General features: G+C 40.7%; 1 protein-coding gene across 5 annotated transcripts in view; it reads right to left on the reverse strand.

Annotated features, from left to right (window-relative positions):
• TTC28 (tetratricopeptide repeat domain 28) overlaps positions 1 to 24,847 on the reverse strand; it is a 603,016-nt gene that overhangs the window by 351,903 nt on the left and 226,266 nt on the right. Inside the window, exon 1 of one of the 5 annotated variants that reach the window (XM_079151221.1) lies at positions 21,564 to 21,724. The exons of the other annotated variants lie outside the window; for them this stretch is intronic. Coding sequence (XP_079007347.1) covers positions 21,564 to 21,590 — 27 coding nt within the window. The 5' untranslated portion in view covers positions 21,591 to 21,724. Of the gene's footprint in view, positions 1 to 21,563; positions 21,725 to 24,847 lie in introns of those variants that run through there. 5 annotated transcript variants of the gene reach the window in all.

The following is a 24,847-nucleotide window of genomic DNA, read 5'->3' on the forward strand; positions in this document are numbered from 1 at the left end:
CTTGCCTGCACAAGGCCCTGGGTAAAAGTGTTCTCCTCTAAGAGCTCTTTTTTAAAAAATGGCTTGGGGTAAGGGGAAGTGGGAGGGAGAGAGAACACTAAATATCTAACAGCTGCAGAATTTTGTAATTGTGTAACACCTCAGAGGCATAAATGCTGATTTTACTTAGCTTCACCTAGACAATCAGAGGTTTAGAAAAGAAAATTGAAATCAATGACTCACCTTGTCCCAAATGTTGCTGACCATCCCTTTCTGAAGTCTCTTTTCCTAGCTCTAAATTCCTAGAGCAATTTGGTTTGCATTAATCATATGATAATCATAGCATGCTTTGTCATTTCTGTGGTGTTTTCTTTTAGCCACTTTTTTGGGGGGTGCGAGTGGGGCAATGCTGGGAATCAAACCCAGGGCCTCCTGATTGGTGGTCAAGGGCTCGATCCCTGAGCTCATCCCAGGCCTTCTTCAGCCACTTCGAAACTTCTCATTGTTGAATTTTATTTCTCATATCACCAACTAAATGATCAGTTCTGTGTAGGGAGAGTTCATATCTTGCACTCTCCCCGTCTGTTCTGCTACAACACACACTTTCTACAGCACCACTTAGCTTGCGTCAATAAAACACGGAAGTTGTATTGGTTCACATGTGATTTTCCCCCCTAGGCAAAATGAGTGGAATAATGTAATAGAATTCAAAAAGAATAGTAAAAACAACTTTAGTGGGGCTATTTTGCAGACAGGGCACTTCAGTTTATTTAAAGAAAATTTAAAGTGAAAGCCTATACAGAAGGCTAAAAGAGGCGAAATTCCTGGTTCTCACCTCAAGCGAGTCTTACCTCCTTCTGTGTCCACCTTAATGGCAACCCTGCTGGCTCAGGGCTCCACTTACAATGCATTATCTCGCATTTCTGCAAGCCAGCAGTTTTACTATATTTGCACGCGTGCATGTTTAATATCCTCCGTGGCACCTGCACCCATGCTGAGCCGCCTGCCAGCGTGCAGTCCCTGCTAGTGTGTTTTTGGTTCTATGGTTCAAAGTCGCATAGATTTTTCAGCGGTCTGCACCCAGCCCTATTTTTTCCCCTAAGCCAGTTACTTTCAGTGGACAGTTTTATGGAACGTATGTATATCATGGTGGAAAAATGCCTGATTATCCAAAGTCAATACTATAATGCTCTGAATACCTAACACTAAAGGCAACTGCATTCAGTTTTGAAAACAACTAAAAATATTTCATTTTGTCATTGTTCCCAAGATCTTATTCTAAAATCAACTTGTCATCTCCAAATCTAGAATTCCTAAAAGCCCTCAGCCCCACCTAAGGAGTCTTTCCCTGCTGAGGGTTCCATTCATCACACCAAAATCACTACTTAAACAGGTTCTGCTACTAGGAGGTTCAGTTCACTGTTAAAAATGATCTAATCTACAACAATATCACTATCACAGTCAACCCCCAATAAGCAAAGTCACCTCTCTGCTTGCTGATGCTAAACTTTGGATCAAAATGAATTGAGAAGCTGAGACAAACAGGGACAGTGAATAGAAAAATTCACTTTCACAGCTGCTTGGGCTGCTGCCCAATCTCCATAATGAGGGTGGTCTCTTGCTTTGTTTTCTTAAAACCTATAGCATATAGAACACACAGCATTTCAATAATGTATGAATTCCAGCCTTTGGGATATTATGTTGTCCCCTGTTGCTCGATATTTTGTCTCTTCCCTTAGAACAGTCAGAAACCCACTGGAGCTGGAACAACAGCTATGGTTCCTACTTGAACCAGCTTAACTGATCTACTTATTGTCAGCAAGATGAATAACCAACTAACCATTTTAAGTCAAAACCTCCACTCTTTTATCTTTAATTTCAAGTCCCCAGGCAGGGACTTGAGTTTCAATTTAAAAACTTGGAGCTCAAAAGTACATTATACTGTGTACCCAATCAGGCCTGACAATGCTCCTTTTACCCAATTTAGCAATGTGCATGCATATGTGCTTTTATGGATACAGCAGCAGGATTTGTTGACACACACAAATATCTGCTATACATAATTTGTAAAAAAAGAGCAAGCAAATTAATCTATCTTCCTTTCATTCTTATCTCCTATTCCTCCTTCCTTCCTTTTTCCCTTCCAAGGAGGGAGGTATAGCCCCAGAAAATATTTTCCTTTATAAAACAGCAACAATCCCAGTCTCCATTGTTACTTTGTATTTACATGAACCCAGTGTACACAACCCCTTGTCCTTGTAAAGCTATTTCATCACTGACATATGCTGCTCCACCAAAATATTTACACTATAAAATGTATTCAAGCACAAGCAACAACATTTTTAAACACTGCACTCAAGGCCTAATCACCATTTGGGTATGAGCTATAGCTTATCTTTCATCAAAGCAAGTAAAATACAAAGAAGACACTGGTAAATTGCATATACAAGCCCTAAGAATCTAAAAAAAAATTCACAACTACAAATAATACAGAAAAATAATAAAAACCTTCAAGTTAACATTTTTAGGTCCTAAATCCTAGAGCTTTAAAATATCAACCTGAGTTGGGTGTGGTGGTACACACTTGTAATCCCAACAACTCAGGAGGCTAAGGCAGGAGGATTGCAAGTTAGAGACCAGCCTCAGCAACTTGGCAAGACGCTGTCTCAAAATAAAAAAAATTTAAAAAGGGCTGGGGATGTAGCTCAGTGGTAAAATGCCCCCTGAGTTCAATCCTCAGTACCAACAAATAAATAAATAGATAAACTATCAACCTGAACCACATCATTTTTCCTTGAGAAAATTCAATCTCATGAGAAAGTAACTAGTCTATCACATTGCTAAACTCCCAAGTCCACTGATTCTTGACTATCACAATTCCTCTTCTCATAGCTTAAAAAACGATTTTAAATTCAAGAACTGGTAAAACATCACTGAAAGGAACTTTTGACAGACCTCAGAAACATATACATTAATTAAGCAAATGTACTTAGTTAACTCTGTTTTCTTCTTACATATTCTTCCATGTTTGTAGCTTCAAGATAACATTTCCCTGCCATCCCCCAAATTTTTGGTAACCTTTTCTAGCTGTTGAGATGTTTTTAGAAAATATATACTACATTAAGTATTTATTTAAATAGAATCATTAAGAACGCAAATTCACTGGGAAAACAAGTTAACAGTAGCACTTACTAAGTGCCTAAGTACTTAATGTTTTACATTTATTTACATTACATGAATTTAATCCTTATGAACCCCAGAAGGTAGACACTGTTAATATCATTTTATAGATGAAGAAACTGAGGCACAGAGGCAGAATGTCCAGCAAGGATCAGCTGCCGACAGTAACCAGCAGAGCAGGACTCTATCCGGGGCATCCCCTCCAGCACCCATGCTCTGAACCATAGCCTACAGGACCTCTCCACAAGGTGACCATACGATCCAAATGAAAATACATATGACTTTTGGATTAGCTGAAGGTTGGAAGATTAACCAGACTACATTTTATTTTATAAAAAGAAAATTTCCTCCAGATGCAGTGGTGTATGCCTGTAATTCCAGCTACCTGGGAGGCAGAGGCAGGCGGATCACAATTTCAAGCTAGACCGTGTCTCAAAATAATTTTTTTTTTAATTAAAAGGAAAAGGAAAAGGGCTGGGAATGTAGCTTAATGATAGAGAGCCCCTGGGTTCAATCCCCAGTATGGGATGGAGGGTAAATATATAAAATCTCCAGCCTTACAGAAACTTTAGAACTCATTAATCCAAGTCCTTCACTTGAAAACACAAAGGAACTGATGCTCAGGGAGGTTAAGTGATTTGTTCAAGGTCACACAGTAGTTTGGTGGCAAAACCTATTTGTCATTATAGCCCAGTGTTCTTCCCATTATTCCACATTCCTCCTCTGCTAACAGATGGACTAGAGAATATAGCATTTAAAGTAGCAATGCTAAGTATCACATAAATAGTCTAAAAGAAAAACCCACCTTTGGGAAATCAAATTTCTACGGAATGTTACATCAAAGAACAACGTATGCATGTAACTTGGTGATCACATGGTCCACAAACAGGCTGGAGAGATCTCACTAGTTCAAAGAAAGCCAAAGCCAAAGGTTACATTCTCCCTTAGAAAAGTAGAGACATTTCATTCGTATTGATTGTTCCAACCTGACGTCCAGCTGTAAAAGCTGTCTGTCCACTAGCTGGCTGTTCACACTTGACCACATAGCTCAGCTTATAAAGGCTGTAATTCTGAGTTATCAGTTTCTGGATGCAAGTGTTAAACAAAGCCTACAGCAGCAGCCCACACCATTTCCTCCTCCCCTCCTTTTTTTAATGAAGCCACAAATTCAGTGGAGTCTGGAGATTTAAATTCTAATCATTTTCCCTTTGCCCTTTAACACTGGTGCTCCCAAGGGAACCTTTACTTCCAAGCATTACTATTCTAGGCCCCTGAATCAATAACCCACAGCTCTAAAAGGCAAGAATGCCAAGTTAATGCTATTTTCTTCTTCCCTCCCTATCCCAATTAAAGAAAATGAAATCTATAAGGCTGTGGAAGAGCCTCCAATAGATGCACTATAATAATAAAAACCACTCAGAGTATCTCAAACCAGACTAAACAAAATATAGCACTCTGCCTGCATGCAGAAGCCATGTGATAATCCAGCTGAGCACATTTGGAATAATGTGTCCCAAAAGAAGGCACCTAAATCGGATTGCCTTTCTGCCCCAGCAGAAACACCCAACACTCACCGTGTCCCTCCATACTCAATGAGACCTACAAGACCAGAGCTGGGTCTCTGCATTACGACACTGCTTTCCACAGAGAAGGTGGCTGTGTGGCAAACCAAGTCAATAGGCGAAAGAAAATAATTTTAAAATTTAGTTTAATGACTATTCATTGAATATCTTTTATATGCCAAACATTAAGTCACATGCTGGGGACAAAGTAAAGGGGAAAAAAAAAAAACAGCCTCTGATCCTAGTAATCTCACCATCTAGTAAGGCAGAGAAACAAAGGACAAACAAAAATAGAACAAAATCCTGTACAGCCCTACAGCCCTCATAACTGCTGCAGAACTGGAGCGTCCCTTGCAGCACCTGATCCTCACAAGAGTCCTGAGATAGGCAGAACAGTTCTTACTTTTCCCACCTAACAGGAAACAGAAGCAGAGCTCAGTGCTGCTATGAACAGAAGCCCTGAGAAGCATCACACCATAAAGCTGGTGCCAAAGCAGTAATGCACTTATGAAACCACAGTCCTCTTGCACGGTGATTACACCAGAGCGCAGGCAGGGAGTGAAGAGCTCCAACAGTGACATGGTGCTGACAGGGTGGCCTAGCTAGTAGTGCACAAACCAAGGGTGCACGACAGGCACTGCGGGGCTGGACACTTGACTGGAAGGCTTCGGGACCAGTACTGACTGGGTACTGCTCTTCTGAAGCTTTCCTACCCCTCGACGGTGCCACCAAGATTCTATTATTAGAAAATATGCTACATAAAAACCTGAGAAGCACCAACTTCAGAACACATTGCTAATAAGCGGTGGTACAGAACCGAGTTTTTGATTCTTCGTTTAGGATTCTTGCTACTATAAAATAGAACTTCTCTGATCATACAAAAGAAATCCAGGTCATGTGAACTGCACTTTGCAACGGGCTCCTTTAATCCAGGAGTCAGTCCAGGATTCCTGGGTCTATCCCAAGTCGAGGGGAGCCCCATCCCTAATCCTGGAAGCCCACACATCCTCTGAATTTGGGAAGTAGGCCTGAACATCTTTTTTTTTTTTTTTTTAATTTTTTAAAAGTTGTTGATGAACCTTTATTTTACTTGTTTACTTTTATGTGGTGCTGAGAATCGAACCCAGTGCCTCACACATGCTAGGCAAGCGCCCTACCACTGAGCAACCTCAGTCCCCTGAACATCTTCAAAGCACCTAGACCAAACTGGAAGCCCTGAGAATTCAGTTCAGACACAATCTTCAAGGTGACATCAGTTGTCCAATATCAAGTGGCTCCAGAAATAGGACACAGTAAGGTGAAGCGCAAATGCGCTCAGGCCAGACACTGGCTCCCATTCCAAATCAAAGAGGATCCGGTAAGGGAGCCGAGCTGTGGCTCAGTGGCAGAGCACCTGCCTAGCACGTGCTCTAAAAAATAAATCAATAAAGTTAATAAATAAAATAAAGACACTGTGTCCATCTACAACTAAAAACTATATTAAAAAAAAAGAAGATCTGGAAAGTGCCTACGATAGTCATCAGGATAACTATGGAGCCAGACAGTTACAGTGGCCCCAGAGGTGCTAGGAGAGATGCAGACCAGGAGTCGGGTGAATATGGAGGAAAGGGGAAAGGAAACATGGAGACAAAAACATAAATGTGGGCACAAGTCAGGGATGGAAGAGGGGAACCTGCTCTCCCTTCCGTCAGCCTCAGTTGCTGTGAGCCTCTCACAGTGTGAATATTTTGACATGTTGAAAGTGGCCCCCAGGTATATGTATTAGACATTATGGTCCCTAAATAAAAGTCAAAGATATCTAGGACACAACCAGAGAAATACTGTTCTGTTGTGATACTGCTTGAATTTACTCAGCTCCAACATGTGATTTCTTTCTTTTGTTTTCCTTCCTTATTTGTGGTCTAGGGGATTGAACCCTAGGGCACTCCACCACTGAGTTTCAAACCCAGTCCTTTTTAATTACACTTAGGATCTCGCTAAGTTGCCAGGCTGCCCTCAAATTTGTGATCCTCTGGCCTCCGTCTCGGAGTGGCTGGGATTACTGGTGTGTGTCACCACACCTGCCCTCTCGTATTTCATCTGCAAGGGAATTTTTCAAGGTAACAGTGACCACGTCACTTCTCATGTGAGGTGCTGGTCTGGCCCTACTTCCTCAGTAAGGTCTAGCCCCACAGTATTTTTCTGGAGGTGAAAATGATTCCCTATCATCTGAGTGTCGTCAGTCCTTGGTCACTATTCCTCCCTCTAATTTCCAGTTTATCACTTCCACAGCCTCCTTCCTGCTTCAATTTAGAAAAACAGGACTGCAATAGCTAGTTCAGATACAATGTGATCACCAAACTGAATTATGGATTACAGAACCCAAAATGGTTTTTTAAAATTCCTAACTGTAGTGATTTGGCAGGGAAAATGCACTGCACTGGTGAGGATCCCCATATGCAAGGTACTTCAGCTCCACCAGATTTGTTGGTTCTCCAGCCAACTGTCTCCCATCAGCCTTTGTTTGAAATTTCTTAACTCCTGGGGATTTCTGCCAAACTCTTAATACTATGATCCCTGCATTATCTCTGTAAAATTTAAACCCCGGCCTGGCTTCCCCATCCATCCAGCTCATTTCTGAGCTCTTTCTGGCACAATCTGTATATAATCTGAGAATAGAAATAATTTTACTATCAGTCTAAGACACAAGTAGGAAAATAAAGTGTTTTGTACTCATACAAGTTGATCAATGTATCTTAAATACTATCTGTTGAAAGAGCTTTTTATTCTTGATGTCCTGTCTTATTAAAGCTCTGTATTCATATCTCTGTTAGCCTTTGAGGTTCCCATCACTTTTCTTGTCTCACCTGGGCCACAACAAACCATCCTCATCTACAACCAAGAGAATTTACCAGCTATTCCTCTTCGACAGCCAATTTTAAAAGCAGTCTTCTGGCCCAAGCTGACATTGGACACCATTGGGCAGAGCTAGTCAGCCCACCTGTCCCCCAAGCCAAGGTAGGATGCCATCGCGGAGCTAGCGGGCCTGCCTGACCCCCACATCGAGGTCAGACACCATCACTGAGCCTGCCTGCCCCGCAACTGCAGAGGGACACTGCACTTGCCTCGGTGCTGTCTCAGTGCACCCTAGCTGGGGCCCCCCAGCATCTTTGGGGGCTGGTGCAGGCATTTTGAATTATTCCTGAGGGTGTGGCCATCATCATTGGAAGGGCGGCTCCCTTCCTGAGACACCTACAGGAGACTGGAGGCCCTTTGACAGGACTCGGGAATCAAGAGGAGGGGGTATTGAGAGACTTGGGACTAACTCAGAGCAGCCGAGTGAGTCTCTCCCACTGGTGGGGCTCCCTGGATGGGTCAGTGGTCCCGGAATGCAGGGAACTTCGTGGAGTAGAGTTGCCCAGTGAGACTCCCCCACTGGAGCCATGAATCCAGACAACCGGGAGCATTGTAGAGGTGGACCGCCCAGCAACAGGCCTCATTGCAGAGCAAGGGTCCCACGCCTGGGCAGTAGGTCCAGTCCCCAGGGAACATTGTAGGGGAGGGCCGCTCAGAGAGAGAGTCCCTCGCAGGGCCAGGACCCCAGACGAGGTGGTAGTTCCGTGCCCCAGGGAACATCGCAGAGGAGGGCTGTCCGTCGAGAGTCTCAATCTCAGGGGGAGGCTCCCTGACCCAGGAGGTAGGTCCAGACCCCCAGGAACAGTCGCAGAGGAGGCTGCCCAGCCCAGGTGGTAGTTCTGGACTGAAGGGAACTTCTCAGAGGAGAGCTGCCCAGCGAGACGTCCCCACTGGGTAAGTCTTACCCGCCGGGCGAGGCTCTCCCACCAGGGTGGTAGAACCAGAGACACAGGCCCAGGCCAGCCATGCCCCAGCCCACAGTTTAGTCCCCCTTTTGACTGACCATCAGTCAACAAGTGGAGATGCCTCTTCCCACCAGCAGGAAATATACCCCACCTGAAGGCCACCACCCCTAGAGGGGCAGCTTTCTTGTGTGTTACTGCATTATCAAGGTCCTCCAAGACTTCAGACTACTGAAGGCTAGGAGGCGAGTAACTGGAAATCTATAGGAACACTATAAGTTAATAGAATTTCACTATTAGAGGGGTAGATATCTGACCAACATGAGAAAACAAGGGAAAAAAATGTCCCAAACAAACCTAGAGGCTACATCAATAAAATCCAATGACAGCATGTCAGAAAGGGAGTTCAGAATGTACATAATTACAACAATCAGAGAAGCAAATGATGAGATGGAAGAACAAATGCAGGCATTGAATGATCACACCACTCAACAGCTAAAAGAGCAAATGACGGAAGCTAGAAATACTGGAAAAAAAAAAACAGACAGAAATCCTTGAAATGAAGGAAACAATAAATCAAATTAAAAACTCCATAGAAAGTATAACCAATAGGATAGAACACCTGGAAGACAGAACCTCAGACATTGAAGACAAAATATTTAACCTTGAAAACAAAGTTGAACAAACAGAGAAGATGGTAAGAAATCATGAACAGAATCTATGAGAATTATGGGACATCATGAAAAGGCCAAATTTAAGAATTATTGGGATTGAGGAAGGCTTAAAGAAACAAATCAAAGGAATGAATAATCTATTCAATGAAATAATATCAGAAAATTTCCCACATCTGAAGAATGAAATGGAAAATCGAATACAAGAGGCTTATAGGACTCCAAATATACAAAATTACAATAGACCCACACCAAGGGACATTATAATGAAAATACCTAACATACAAAATAAAGACAGAATTTTAAAGGCTGCAAGAGAAAAGAATCAAATTACTTTCAGGGAGAAACCAATATGGATATCAACAGATCTTTCAACCCAGACCCTAAAAGCTAGAAGGGCCTAGAACAACATTTACCAAGCCCTGAAAGAAAATGGATGCCAACCAAGGATCTTATGCCCAGCAAAACTTACCTTCAGATTTGACAACGAAATTAAATCTTTCCATTATAAACAAAAGCTAAAAGAAATTACAAATAGGAAGCCCCACTACAGAATATTCTCAGCAAAATATTCCATGAGGAAGAGATGTAAATCAGCAAAGGGAACTACCCTAAAGGAATAACCAAATAAAGGAGAAACCAAGTCATGTCAAAAAACAAAAATGAGTCAACTGACCAGGAACACAAATCATATCTCAATAATAACCCTGAATGTTAATGACCTGAACTCATCAATCAAAAGGCATAGGCTGGCAGATTGGATTAAAATGAAAGATCCAACAATACGCTGCCTGCAAGTGACTCATCTCATGGAAAGAGATACCCACAGACTAAAGGTGAAAGGATGGGAAAAAACATACCATGCACATGGACTCAGCAAAAAAGCCAGAGTATCCATTCTCATATCAGATAATGTGGACTTCAAGCCAAAGTTAGTCAGAAGGGATAAAGAAAGATATTTCATATTGCTTAAGGGAAGCATAAATCAGCAAGACATAACAATCATAAACATCTATGCCCCAAACAGTGGCTCATCCATGTACATCAAACAAATCCTTCTCAATTTCAGAAATCAAATAGACCACAACACAATAATACTAGGCGATTTTAATACACCTCTCTCACCACTGGACAGATCTTCCAAACAAAAATTGAACAAAGAAGCCATAGATCTCAATAACACAATCATTAATTTAGACTTAACAGACATACATAGAATATACCATCCAACAAAGAGCGAATACACTTTCTTCTCAGCAGCACATGGATCCTTCTCTAAAATAGAACATATTCTATGCCACAAAGCTACTGTTAGCAAATACAAGAAGATAGAGATATTACCTTGTATTCTATCAGATCATAATGGATTGAAATTAGAAATAAATGACAGAATAAAAAACAGAAACTACTCCAACACCTGGAGATTAAATAATACGCTATTGTATGATGAATGGATAACAGAAGGCATCAGGAGGTAAATAAAAAAATTCTTAGAGGTAAACAAGAACAAAGATACATCATATCAAAATCTCTGGGACACTATGAAAGCAGCACTTAGAGGAAAATTTATTTCATGGAGCGCATTCAATAAAAGAAGAAAAAAAATCAACAAATAAATAACCTAATACTACAGCTCAAAGCCCTAGAAAAAGAAGAACAGAGCAACACCAAAAGTAGTGGAAGACAGGAAATAGTTAAAACCAGAGCTGAAATCAATGAAACTGAAACAAAAGAAACAATCGAAAAATTGACAAATAGTTGGTTCTTTGAAAAAATAAACAAAATTGATAAACCCTTAGCCACACTAACAAAGAGAAGATGACAGAAAACTCAAATTACTAAAATTCGGAATGAACAAGGAAATATCACAACAGACATGAATGAAATACAAAATATAATTAGAAGCTATTTTGAAAATCTATACTCCAACAAAATAGAAAATCTTGAAGACATCAACAGGTTTCTAGAGACATATGAATTACCTAAACTGAACGAGGAGGACATACACAATTTACATAGACCAATTTCAAGTAATGAAATAGAAGAAGTCATCAAAAGCCTACCAACAAAGAAAAGTCCAGGACCAGATGGGTTCTCAGCCGATTCTACAAAACCTTTAAAGAAGAGCTCATTCCAATACTTCTCAAAGTATTCCATGAAATAGAAGAGGAGGGAACCCTCCCAAACTCATTCTATGAAACCAATATCACCCTGATACCTAAACCAGACAGAGACACATCGAGGAAAGAAATTTTCAGACCAATATCCTTAATGAACATTGATGCAAAAATTCTCAACAAAATTTTAGCAAATCGCATATAAAAATATATTAAAAAGATAGTGCACCACGATCAACTGGGTTTATTTCTATCCCAGGGATGCAAGGTTGGTTCAACATCCAGAAATCAATAAATGTAATTCACCATATCAACAGACTTAAAGTCAAGAATCACATGATTATTGCGATAGATGCAGAAAAAGTATTTGATAAAATACAGCATCCCTTCATGCTCAAAACACTAGAAAAAATAGGGATAGTGGGAACATTCCTTAACATTGTAAAGGCCATCTATGCTAAGTCCATGGCTAATACCATTCTAAATGGTGAAAAACTGAAAGCATTCCCCCTAAAAACTGGAACAAGACAGGAATGCCCTCTTTCACCACTTCTATTCAACATCGTGCTTGAGACTCTAGCCAGAGCAATTAGACAAACCAAAGAAATTAAAGGAATACGAATAGGAAAAGAAGAACTCAAACTATCCCTATTTGCTGGTGACATGATTTTATATTTAGAAGAACCAGGAAATTCCACCAGAAAACTTTTAGAACTCATAAGTGAATTCAGTAAAGTAGCAGGTTACAAGATCAATGCTCATAAATCCAATGCATTTTTTATTCATAAGTGATGAATTCTCAGAAAGAGAAGTTAGGAAAACCACCCCATTCACAATAGCCTGGAAAAAAATAAAATACTTGGGAATCAATCTCACAAAAAAGGTGAAAGACCTCTACAATGAGAACTAAGAACACTAAAGAAAGAAATTGAAGAAAACCTTAGAAGATGGTAAGATCTCCCATGTTCTTAGATAGGCAGAACTAATATTGTCAAAATGGCCATACTATCAAAAGTGCTATACAGAGTCAATGCAATTCCAATTAAAATCCCAATGATGTACTTCACAGAAATAGAGCAAGCAATCATGAAATTCATCTGGAAGAATAAGAAACCCAGAATAGCTAAAGCAGTTCTTAGCAGAAGAGTGAAGCAGGGGGTATTGCAATACCAGAACTTCATCTATACTACAAAGCAATAGTAACAAAAACGGCATGGTATTGGTACCAAAATAGACAGATAGATCAATGGTACAGAATAGAGGACAGACACAAACCCAAATAAATATAATTTTCTCATACTAGACAAAGGTGCCAAAAATATGCAATGGAGAAAAGATAGCCTCTTCAACAAATGGTGCTGGGAAAACTGGAAATCCACATGCAACAGAATGAAACTAAACCCATATCTCTCACCATGCAAGAAACTAAACTCAAAATGGATTAAGGACCTCAGAATCAGACCAAAGACCCTGCATCTTATAGAAGAAAAAGTAGGTCCAAGTCTTCAACATGTCGGCTTAGGACCAGACTTCCTTAACAGGACTCCCATAGCACAAGAAATAAAAGCAAGAATCAATAACTGGGATAGATTCAAACTAAATAGCTTTCTCTCAGCAAAGGAAACTATTGGCAATGTGAAGAGAGAGCCTACAGAGTGGGAGAAAATCTTTTGCCACTCATACCTCAGATAGAGCACTAATTTCCAGAATATATAAAGAACTCAAAAAACTCTACACCAAGAATACAAATAATCCAATCAACAAATGGGCAAAGGAAATGAACAGACACTTCACAGAAGAAGATCTACAAGGAATCAACAGATATATGAGAAAATGTTCTACATCTCTAGTAGTAACAGAAAGGCAAATCAAAACTACCCTAAAATTCCATCTCACCCCAATTAGAATGGTGATTATCAAGAATACAAGCAACAACAATAGGTGTTGGAGAGGATGTGGGGAGAAAGGTACACTCATACATTGCTGGTGGGGCTGCAAATTAGTGCAACCACTCTGGAAAGCAGTGTGGAGATTCCTTAGAAAACTTGGAATGGAACCACCATTTGACCCAGCTATCCCACTCCTCGGCCTATACCCAAAGGACTTAAAATCAGCATACTACAGAGATACAGCCACATCAATGTTCATAGCTGCGCAATTCACAATAGCCAGACTGTGGAACCAACCTAGATGTCCTTCAGTTGGTGAATGGATAAAGAAACTGTGGCATATATATACAATGGAAGATTACTCAGTCACAAAGTATAATAAAATTTTATGGCATTTGCAGGCAAATGGATGAAATTGTAGAATATCATGCTAAGTGAGATAAACCAATCTCAAAAAACCAAAGGACGAATGATCTCGCTGATAAGCGGATGATGATACATAATGGGGGGTGGGAGCGGGGCGAGAATGGAGGAAGGAGGGACTGTATAGAGGGAAAAGAGAGGTGGGAGGGGTGGGGGGGAAGGAAAAAATAACAGAATGAGTCAAAAACTATTACCCTATATAAATGTATGATTACACAAATGGTATGCCTCTACTTCATGTACAGAGAAACAAGATGTATCCCATTTGTTTACAATAAAAAAATGCATTTTTATATAAAAAAGCAGCCTTCTATAACAATAACAGAAACACGTACATCAGTGAAAATTAGAAAATACAGGTGAGCAAAAAATTATAATAAACACTGCACATTCTCATCATCCAGAGAGCAGCACCATCAACACCCGGTGTACAGCCCAGTGGTCTTGTCCTCTGTCCCATGTGTACGTGTTCATATTCACATATTTTCACCAGAACAGCATTCTACCCTGTACTTTCTGCAACTTGATTTTTAAAGCCAACAATCTTTGACTTTCCAGTTGCATAAGTTCTCATCTCATGTAATTCCTAGATCAAATTCAAACATTCCATATGGGCCTCAGCTGGCTTGTCCAATTTAGTACCAAATCTGAGACCATCACCAACCAATTTTCACTTCAAGCCATCTCTCCCATGCCAGGAATGACCTACCTTCTTCCCTCTGCCAGTGTGAACAGCCCAAGTCCTGCTCATATCTCAGAAAGTGCCAGGTCTCCTCTCCTAAGCTGCATTACACACACAGTTTGACACGCCAGGGTAGTAGAGGCAGAAGCAAAGCAGCAACAGATATATCAACGCCTTGCCCTTGGAAACACTTTCTTATCATATGCTGCAAAGCTTACCGCAAATCCAAGTCCTTCAAGCTATCAAGCAGTTCACCCTCAATCTGGAAAAATAATAGAACCTTGGATTTAGAGGCCACATTGTCCAGACTGACTGAGATCTAAATGAATTTTGTGACTTAATATGTAAATATTGGCTAAAATCTTTAGGGTAGCCCAGATGGTAACAGCAATAGTGCCAATTTTTTCAGGCCACTTATTAATGCATTTCTGATATGACTATTTCAGCCTTCTATATTCCAAACAATTGTATATGATACCCAACAAGTATCTGATCTAATTTCTTTAATTCTTAGAAGCTATCATTTTGTAAAAGGTATAAATACATATTCATCAACAATTGGAAAGGCACAACAAGTCTTTCTTATTTTAAATTAATATTTTAGCTCTTGTAATTCTTGTTTATATTTGAGTTGAGAAAGAAGATGGAGGTAGTAAGAGCAGAAAAAATGGGGATCAGGGAGATACAGCAAAAAAAGATAACATGAAATAGTTTGTGAACTACAAAGGAAGCAGAAAGTTAGGTTAGTGGAGGGCCAGATAGGGAAACAAAAGGAAAATTTAAAGGCATGTTATAGGCAGCCAAGGAACCCAGAGAGAGAAGCAAATGGGCCCCTCCACTAAGTGTACCCTCTTAGCTTAGCAGTAAGAGTTATTGCTTACTAAGAGAGCATTCAAGTCATGTGGCTAAAATAAAAACAAAAACCCAACGTTTTGGGTATGCTTAAAAAACATTTGGAGAAACCAAATTCATAAATACATTTGGATTCCTGCATTCATTTACCAAGTACTTACTGAAACCCACAATATGGGAAGTGCCATATTGAGTGATGAACGTGCTTATGTCACACACCCCTAATGTCAAGATTATTATTATCAAATTAGTGTTGTCTCTTTAATAGCATAGCAATGAGGGTTTGAAATCATAAAATGTCCTTAAGTGACAAGAGCCTGTAATCCCAGCTATGGGGGAGGCAGGAGGATCACAAGTTCAAGACCAGCCTGGGTCACTTAAAATTTAAAACTCAAAGTTTAAAAAGGACTAGAGATGTAGCTCAGTGGTTGAGTGCTCGTGTGAGGCCCTGGGCCCAATCCCCAGTGCCACCAAAGAATAAAAGTCCCTAAGATAAAAATAAAAGAGAAAGTATAGCTTATCTCTTTTCCCAACTTGAGTAATATTCTCAATGGGCTAAAAGTCCCCTAATGAAGACCTGAGTCATTCATTTAAAAACTAAACCATTAGACCCACAGCAAAACAAAGACATAATCAACTAATTTACTAATCCATATGCAAATCTAAATTTCAACTTGTTGGAAAAGATCTGAACATTTAATTAGCAATGCTGTGTTTCAGACACAGAATTTTTGATTGACCCTTTCTTAGATAAAAGCCAAGATCTTCTGTTCCTTTGCTTACTGGTCAAGTTCCCCTACCCTTACTTCAAATTTGAAATGTGATTTCTGCATTAATTACACTTAAATATGGGTTCCCAAAGAGTACAGCCTTCTGTTTGATCTCCAGAAACAGTCAAGCATGCAGAGTAAACACAGCACCACCGCTTACAGGAGTGGGTCAGGGGAAGCTTCCCAACGGAAGGCTTCGGAGAGGATCTGTTTCAGGAGCGGTGGCTGATGAATGAAGGAGAACAAGTTCCTAGTGTCTACTCTGGAGAATTTACAGGAGACAAGCTTACAAATGCTGCTGCTTACGAAACCTAGAAAATTAGTTTGCATGTGGCCACACATGCAAAAAAAAAAAGACATATTAATACCTTCCTTTACCTAACAGTATCCCAGCACGTTAGCTAAGTAACTTGCTTCTTAATTTGTTCTGATTGTCCCATGTTATTGGTTTGTGATTTTTGATAGCATGTTGAAAGCTCTTTTTTTCTGAGATTTTATGCCTTAGAAGCTTGGGACACAGCTTCTTGCTAGACCTGTCTATACTCCTTTCTCACCTTAAAGCACACATGCAGAGAACCACAGCACACCTGTGTCGGCCAGAGCCTACGCAAATCCCAGACTGCTATTCACAACTCTGGGGACATTAGGAAGTTTCCAGCCCATTCTTAGACCCTGGTCATTGTGAAATAGCACTGTCACCATGAAAGGAGGATAACAATGCCAGCACAGAGCCCAGCTCCAGGGCACTCAGTAATGGCAGCCATTCCCACCATTAGTGTTGATGACCTTTCTCTAGGTTGTCTATGCCTGTTTAGCTCTATCTGTGGAACTGAAAAAGAATTTCAAAATTTCATTTCCAATCATGCTCTTAAAGCCAAGGCTTCTGATGTTCTTTTTATTCTAAGTCTAATCACTCTTATTCTAAGTCTAATCACTCAGAGATTAGTAAAAGACTTGTCTAACTTCTAGGTAATCTCCCAGTCCCTAGGAGGTAATTTAACCTGTGGAAGTAGTCACGGTCAAAGGCTATAGGTGTTATGCTTTTTTTTTTTCTATTAAGTGTACATTAATCTGATTATGAAGCAAAGCAAGTGATGTATACAAAAGTCCATCTCTACTGGTCCTTGCCAAACCTGACAAAGGGAGTACAGAAAACAGCCACCACTCTTTGTGCATGGCCCACAGTCTGCTAAAACTGGCACTAGGCACCCAACACAGCTACCTACACGGCTGGCATGTGGGGGAAATGGTCCCAAACATTTGTTCTAGTCAGCCAACTGAGTTATGAATAAAGTTGTCATGTCCTTATGATGTTAGTGGTATTAACGTGTGGAAGGGGACATGGCACAGAGAATGGGCAGGTGGATTCCACAGTGACAGTTTAAGTCATCAGATGGACAGTTGTCCTGATCCTTTGTGAAACACATCACTGGATTCTGAAGTCAAAGTTTGGCTGTTTGTTCATGCTCTGTACTCTTTTAGGGCCCTAATAAGAGGACAGCCTGAGCCAGGGGTCTCCAGGAAGTTTGCCCTTCCTCCAACTCCCTTACCCAAGTGCTTCGAGGGAAGCATCAAATCGGCTTCTTGGACTCCCAACATACCTGGCGGCCAACTAAAGCTGCCTCTTAGCAGCAAACAGAATCCAGTCTTGCAAATGTCCCATGTAGTCTGCTTCGCGTACAGTAAGAGTGTGAGAGGCTACAGGAGAACATGAGGCAGGTTTGACTTGGCTTCTTGCCACAGGGTAAACAGCTTTGTGTAGTTCAAAGCGATCGCAGCTCTCATTTCCTCCTGAAAACAATCTCTGTGGCCATTCACACCCTAGGTCTGAGGAGGTCAGTCAGAGCTGGAAAGGCAACAGGGAAAATGGACTTTTTTTTTTTTAAGCTAAGAAACATCTGTCCCAAAAGCTTAAGTAACAAGCTTCCACTGCCATGTGACTGTGGCTTGGCTCTTCGTCTCTGCCTCTCAAATGACAGGCTTCAGAAGCAAAAGACACACAACTACTTGCAAAACAGCACCCTAAATATTCATAAGATGGAAAAAACTAGAATATATGCATTACTGTTTGTGACATATATGCAAAACGGACATGGCACTGCTGCAGACGTGGCCCACCTCTCCTGCCGCTCCCACTGAGCCTCCCTTTGCTCCATCTCTCTGGCCACTCTCTCACTCACCTCTGTCCCACCCCATTCCCTCTCACACTCTCTTGCCAGGTGTACCTGTGTGACTTTTCCTAGGAACAGTAACAATGGCTTTACCATCAGGTGCCCAAGTCCTCACTATTTTGTTTATGACAGTGATCAGTGGGGGGCTGAGCTGTACGGGAGATGGAGCCTGGGAAGGGGAGGATGATGGTGACCACCACCTGTGGCAGCAGAGGTAGAATCTGTTTTGAGCTATACAGGGCTGGGAATGGCCAATGACAGACGGAAGCTTGATGAGGTATTTTTTTCTTCTAATATCTCCTGAACTGCATGGCTGGGCTGTTTGCCCATTAGTTCACCATTTAATAGTATGTGTTGTCAAGACAAGAGATTTTAGTGATACTACTGAGCTCTGAACAATTAATGAGGAATTCTATCTTCATGTGGGTTTTCTGGAGGAAAGTTGATTTCCTCATTATTCAGACTATAAGATTATTGATTCTGATTTTAAAAAATCATGTGTCCATTTCTCCTCATAGCAATTCAGCTTGCAGAAGTATTGTTTTAAAGATTTTGACTTTGTGTTTTAGATATTTGAAAATGAAAACATCCCTGTATGCCTAAAAGCAGCTCCTAAGTCCCTCCTTAAGAATTTGAAATGATTACATGAAAAGATTGCAGGCTATGGTAAAATGTTATTTCTTTATATTTATCATTCATTCAACAAACATGGAATGAGTGATGATTCGCAAGTCATCACACTAGGCTCCATGGGAGACAAAGTGTGTGCCACCACAGCCTGCCTTCAAGGAGAAGCATTTATACAGCCTGTGAACAAAGAGCTACAGCAGAAGGTGGAGACTACAAAGCACCTCGAGCTGGATTCAGATACATCACTCTGAGTTCAGAGGAGGAGATTGGTCCCTACAGAGGGACTCATGGAATGACACCGAGGCTGTGTGGTTCAGACAAGAGGCTACAATTGCACTGCATAGGAGCATTTCCATTTCTGTGACCTTCTCTGGGGAGCTAAGTCTCCTGTGGACTTCACAGGGACTCTGCCTGTTGACAGAGGCTATTCCTGCAGATAGACTCTCTCTAGTCACTGCCTCCATTCGCTAAAATGAAAACGCAAGAAAAAAACACAAGGATTTAACTCTTAAATTACAATGAAGTTAGGAAAGGGACTGAAATACAAGCTTAATTCACTTCGCTAAGCCTCATGCCCTTCGTATCTGAGAGTGATAATCCCATAGCAACTAGAAAACACACTTATCTTATTAACGAGACTGGAATTATTTTAATTAGGTATCTCCACATGCACCAACTGTTAGAAATCAGACTGTTTTGAAACAGTTGTTAATGACTTAACACGGCAAACGTTCTCCTCAATTTCAGGCTGAAATCTATGTTGGAGACAGATGGGGAAGAGCCTGGCCCTGCTGTGTAGCAGAGGAACAGCCTTGTGGGCCCAGGGATGCATATTCCATTGGGATCTAGCAAAACAGTCCTAGGCACCCAGAAAGACAATTGTAAACTTTGGTAACATCTGCTACATTAAAAGTTTGAAACTTGGCACTGAGTATACATCAAACTATGCAAAGAAATGCTCTATCTCAAAAACAAGTCTCTAAATATCCAAGTTGTATAGCACCTAATAAGAACATCAGAAGCCCAGGGTCTCACCCAGCCTCTGGCTTACCTCAGTGACTTTGCACTCTCCCTCTGACAGACCCACCCCTTAGACAAATCAGATTTGAATGGAGTTCCAGTCCCCACTTCACTTTCTATGGAAAATTATGTTGTTTTCGGTCTCTCATTAATTTCACAAAAATGCTTCAGAACTTTGAAAAGGCTGTCAAGTTTACAGAAATATTTATAGGGCCAGTTTTGGCTCTCTGAGGAGGCACATACCCTATACATTCTAACTTGTGTTAAAGAGGTAATTGACCTACCTGAAGCAAGATGGAGATGTGTTGAAAAGCAACAATTATAAAAGAAATACACTTTATGTTTTAGCAACTAACTGGGTAAGTATCCTTCCCGATCCTTCTTAGAGGATGTGTTTCCACCACATCAAAAATGACACACAATTTGGAAATTCATTTATTCTAATTTAATTTCTTGCCTAGTTAGGAAGAAACCAGGACTAGACTAGGAAAGTCTAGGCTTTCCAGACTTTTCCTAGGCCCGAGACAAGGATAATTCTGGAGCAGGTAGGGAGGAAAGCAACCCAAGCACAGAAATGCCACCTGCAAGGTTTGTGGCATTCTGTACCTGCCCTCCGAAGCTGTCCAGCATGCCTGGGCTCCCTGGTTTGGGAATATGGAAGAACCGTTACAAGGACTTGCTCCAGCATGTGACACACACACACAGGCTTTCACAAGGTTTTGGTGTTTTGATAAGACTATACTGATTCTCTCTAAGGTTTAGGGTTAAGATAGGTATGGTTAGTAATCCACGTAATTGCTCACTGTCTGATGAATTTTTTCAGAGCTCTAATCTTATCTTCCAGGAAAGAACAAAACTAACAGCTGTTACAGGTACAATAACATCTTCAGTCTAGGCATTTTTGTGGTGTTATATGCTCTGTGACTTGCACACATAACGGACACAAAGACTGAATCACCCCAGTGACAAGCTCTTCTCCATTTCTCTAGTTCTCACGCCAACCACATGTGCTGGTGCTTAATGACCACAGGACCATGCTATTGGTCATAAAGTCAAGTGTACAACCCAAGGGCGAAACTGAATGCCACATAGTCAACATCTTTCTAAGAGACATGAGTTGGACAGAGGAGAAGTTAGGGCCATGTGGTGGCAATTACCTCTCAGAATGACAGGTTGAGGTACTGCTGATTCTGTTAATAATACTCCAGAGAAGGTGTTTGTGAATTCTTATTAATTTCTATTTTAATAAGATCTCATATTTTAGTTGTATTATGGGAAGAATTCTGTAAATTCAGCTAAGGTTCCTATTTTTTTTCCCTGTCTTTTAAACATATTTTATACAGATTTTATTAATAAGGTGCTAGAAAGAAATCTCCTAAAAACAATTGAAAATATGTAAGTCAAGGAAATCCTAAAACATTACTCTTCTATGTAGGAAACACAAAACTGTGCAGACCCATTTTTTAATGAGCTGTTTTGGTTTCTCAGGAAGAACAAGGAGATTGGACCAAGTGTTTCCTAAGACTTGTTCTACCTAGAGTTCGTGCTTCTTGAATCAGGCTTTTACTTCATAATACACACAATCAGGAGGCATTTTGAGGACAAAAATCCCAACTCTAATTTCAAAGGGTCGATCGTAAGCCAGGACTTTTCTACATCTGACCACGGGCCACCAGTATGGGCTGGAGAGTAACCTGCAATTGCAGTGAGCTCTTGGCGTGAATCCTGAACTACCACCTCGAACCCAGAGCTGCTCCCACGTGCAGCAGACAGCAGTCTCCAGAAGTCACTGAAGAACCAGGCAGCACAGCATTTCTCACCCAGGATTTCTTCAGAACATGTGTCATTATTCATTAGACTCAGAGCTGAGTCTTTTCTGGGCTCCCACAGCATGGAGGAGTCGGCTCACTGCTTCCAGCTGTGCTTCATGACTCTGCCCGGCTTCCTCTTGCAGTGTTATACAACACCCACTCTCAGGTGAGAGTTTTACCTGCTGTGAAAACTGGTGACAATCGCAAGAAGAAAAACAGCAATTGTTAAATAATACAGTTCTACAAAACTGAAAAAGAGGTCATTCTCATAACCAAATCTATTGTTTACTGACCCTTGAATTATTCAGAAGCTGAGAAAAATGCATCTTTCAGAATCCAAGAAACTCAGTACAGGGGTCATCTAAGTCAACCTTGTACCGAATGCCCATGTCCCATCAATGGCAGCCCTACAGCACCCAGTGAGCAGCTCGGCACAGAAAACTCACCTCCAGAGGCAGAGCATCAGTCTTGAGAACATTTTCCCTTTGCAAGTTTTCTCTTAAATAAAACAAATAAGCCAAAACATGTTCCTGCCATTTCTACCAACTGGTCCTCATGTGTGTGTGTGTGTGTGTGTGTGTGTGTGTGTGTGTGCGTGTGTGTGTGTACATATACATTTTATATATGTGATTTATATTCCTTAAAATTTACCCCTATTAATAGTACCCTTTAGTATTACTACCTTTTAGTACAATGCAGAGCAATTTTAAATTCTCCTCCATATGACAAACCTTCAAATACTTGAGGAAGTTATTATAGCTACTTTCCTACTACTAAACATATTCATTTCCTTCTGTCATTCCTCATTTGAAAACACTTAAAGCCACCCCTCTCAGCCATTCTGTTGGCTTTTGTGTCTATCTTGAAGATATTCCAGTTTATCTATATTCATCTTTAAGTTATACCAAACATGCCAAATAATGAACAAAAGTTAGCTGTGGGATTCTAGCAAGCACTGCATTGTGAGAAGGAATCTCGATTGTATTAGTGTGAGAGAGAAGAAATCATGAGTCCTAAGCACAGACTTCAGTGATCCACAAAAGATATCTGGGAATCAGGAAAAAAATTAGGTCATTCAAAAAGAGAGAGTAGCCAACTAGGTTGGGAGGAACCCCAGAGACTAACGCAGTTTGCAGATAACAAAACTGGCATTTAGTGGCACACAATCAGAAAGGTGATCAGGATATATTTATGAGGATAAAATGATGAAATATGTAGAAATAGAGGGAAAATAGTAATTTAGTAAATAGCAAATAAAGTGACTACATAGTAGGATTCTTTTCTTTTTCAATGCTTCCAAAGGGGGGAAAATCTGTCTTCAATGATATAAACTTCAATACATAATTTTTTCATTAATAATTCTCATCCTGAATGAAATTAAAACAAAGATAACCTGAACAACTATTTCTGAAACAGTAATTTGGGCAGGTTATTGATAAGACTTAGTGTTTATTCAATTCCTTTATTTTCAAATTTGTTTTTTAAAAAGGGAGACAGACTACAGTCCCTTGCTTTACAGGTAACTTGTTTTCCCCCAGTGCTGGGGATAGAACCCAGCCAGGAATTCAAGCACACTAGGCAAGTGCTCTACCACTGAGCTACAACTCCAGCCCCAACTTTTTAAATATTCTCAAATCAGTTCAGTAGGCATTTGTTTTTTAGTATACTCAGTAACAGATCAAATTCTTAAGACAGATTTTAGATACAAGCATTACATTTTAATAATATTTTGTTATCCTCAAAAATTTCTTTCAAGACCAGCTGCAGAGCCAATGACAGCAACACTTGCAGGTCCCTGCAATCTAGAGCCAGGAAAAGCAACTGCACAGTGGTTCAACTCACAAGGGAAGACATCCCACTCAAAGAGCAGCCATGCATTTGGTGTTTAGTGACCTAAAAGCACGCTTCTTCCAACAGTCCATTCCCAAATCCGAGACTTGGAAAATAATTCTGATTCAGAAGGTCATTCTTATCCATCCTGAGAAACTCAAAAGGAAGTGTAAAAAGAAACCCCACTTTCCCTCCTGAAAGAGTTCATCAGAAAGCAATGCTTCTATGATAGCACCATGTTCCTTGACGATTCCACCAAGACTACGACCTTTCCAAAAAGACAAAAGATTAATGATGCCTGCAAGAAAGTTCTGGTTCACAGCCATTACAATGTCAGTTTGATGGTGTACTCTTGATCTCCACAGTGGCAAAGGCAGTGAAAATAATGCCTTAAAAACAACAGCTCCAATCCCTACACACATAGTAGCAGCACATAAACACCCACAATTGCACTACCCTAGTCGTTTAAGAGATGTGAGAAACAACCAAAACCAAAGATTTTTGTCACCCGTCTGAGATCCAACCAACAGAATAGTAAATACAGGTTCCAGGATGCTGTTCTCAAAATGGTCTGGATCCTGCTCAAGTTTCCTAAAATAAAAACCTTACATCAAAGCTATGTCAAAATAATCAAGTATTCTAAAGCATTCTAATTTTAAGTTAATAATACCATAGTCACACAGAAGTCATGAGCAGAGACTAGTAGGGAAAGGCCCCCCAAACACAGGTTGACAAGTCACTATCCCTTATCCACAGTTCAGGAAAGACAGCAGAGATGGGACCACACAGGTGTCCCAAATAAAAACCACAGACTCTTTTCTGACTTCCGAAGATCTGTTCTATAGAGGATGAATGAAGGCTTTGTCGAGAACCAGCTCGACATCTGAGTCCAGCCTCGGGAATCCCCTCGTTAGAACTACTGCAAACGGCCTCAGAGTGCTCCCCTGGTCTTCTTGCCACCTCTTCTCCACAACTTCCCTTTTCCAGTTCACATTCCACAAGCAAAGGCAGATACAGAGAGAGAATCGTGGTTCTCTGCCAAGTCCGGAAAATGCTGAATGTTCTTGGGATCCTAAAGCCCCAAACTTCTTAGCTCGGCATAGCAGGCCTTCACAGGAAGACCCAATATAGCTTGCCAGCCCTGCCCCTGTTCAAACCCCCCGAGATGCAGTGAGACCCAACCACAGTGATCCCCTTTACCTACCAGGTGTTCCATGCAGGAAATATCCTCGCCTTATTCTTCCTTGAACTGACAAAAATGTACTCCCCCTTTAGTGCCAGCTCTGCTCTCCAAGTTACTGTACCACAGTAATAGCATGTGCTGTGTTTTTCTATGATCTTTTTCTTCTGTATTTAGGTGTGCTGATGCTTGATGACACAATAGGCAGGGAATGGGGTAGGTGGGTTGCAAATAGAGAGCAATGCAAAATAGAGTAGTGGGTAAACTTTCTCTGTTTAAAATA

Source organism: Sciurus vulgaris (genome assembly GCF_902686455.1).
Source record: "Sciurus vulgaris genome assembly, chromosome: 8".
NCBI classification, from domain to species: Eukaryota; Metazoa; Chordata; class Mammalia; order Rodentia; family Sciuridae; genus Sciurus; species Sciurus vulgaris.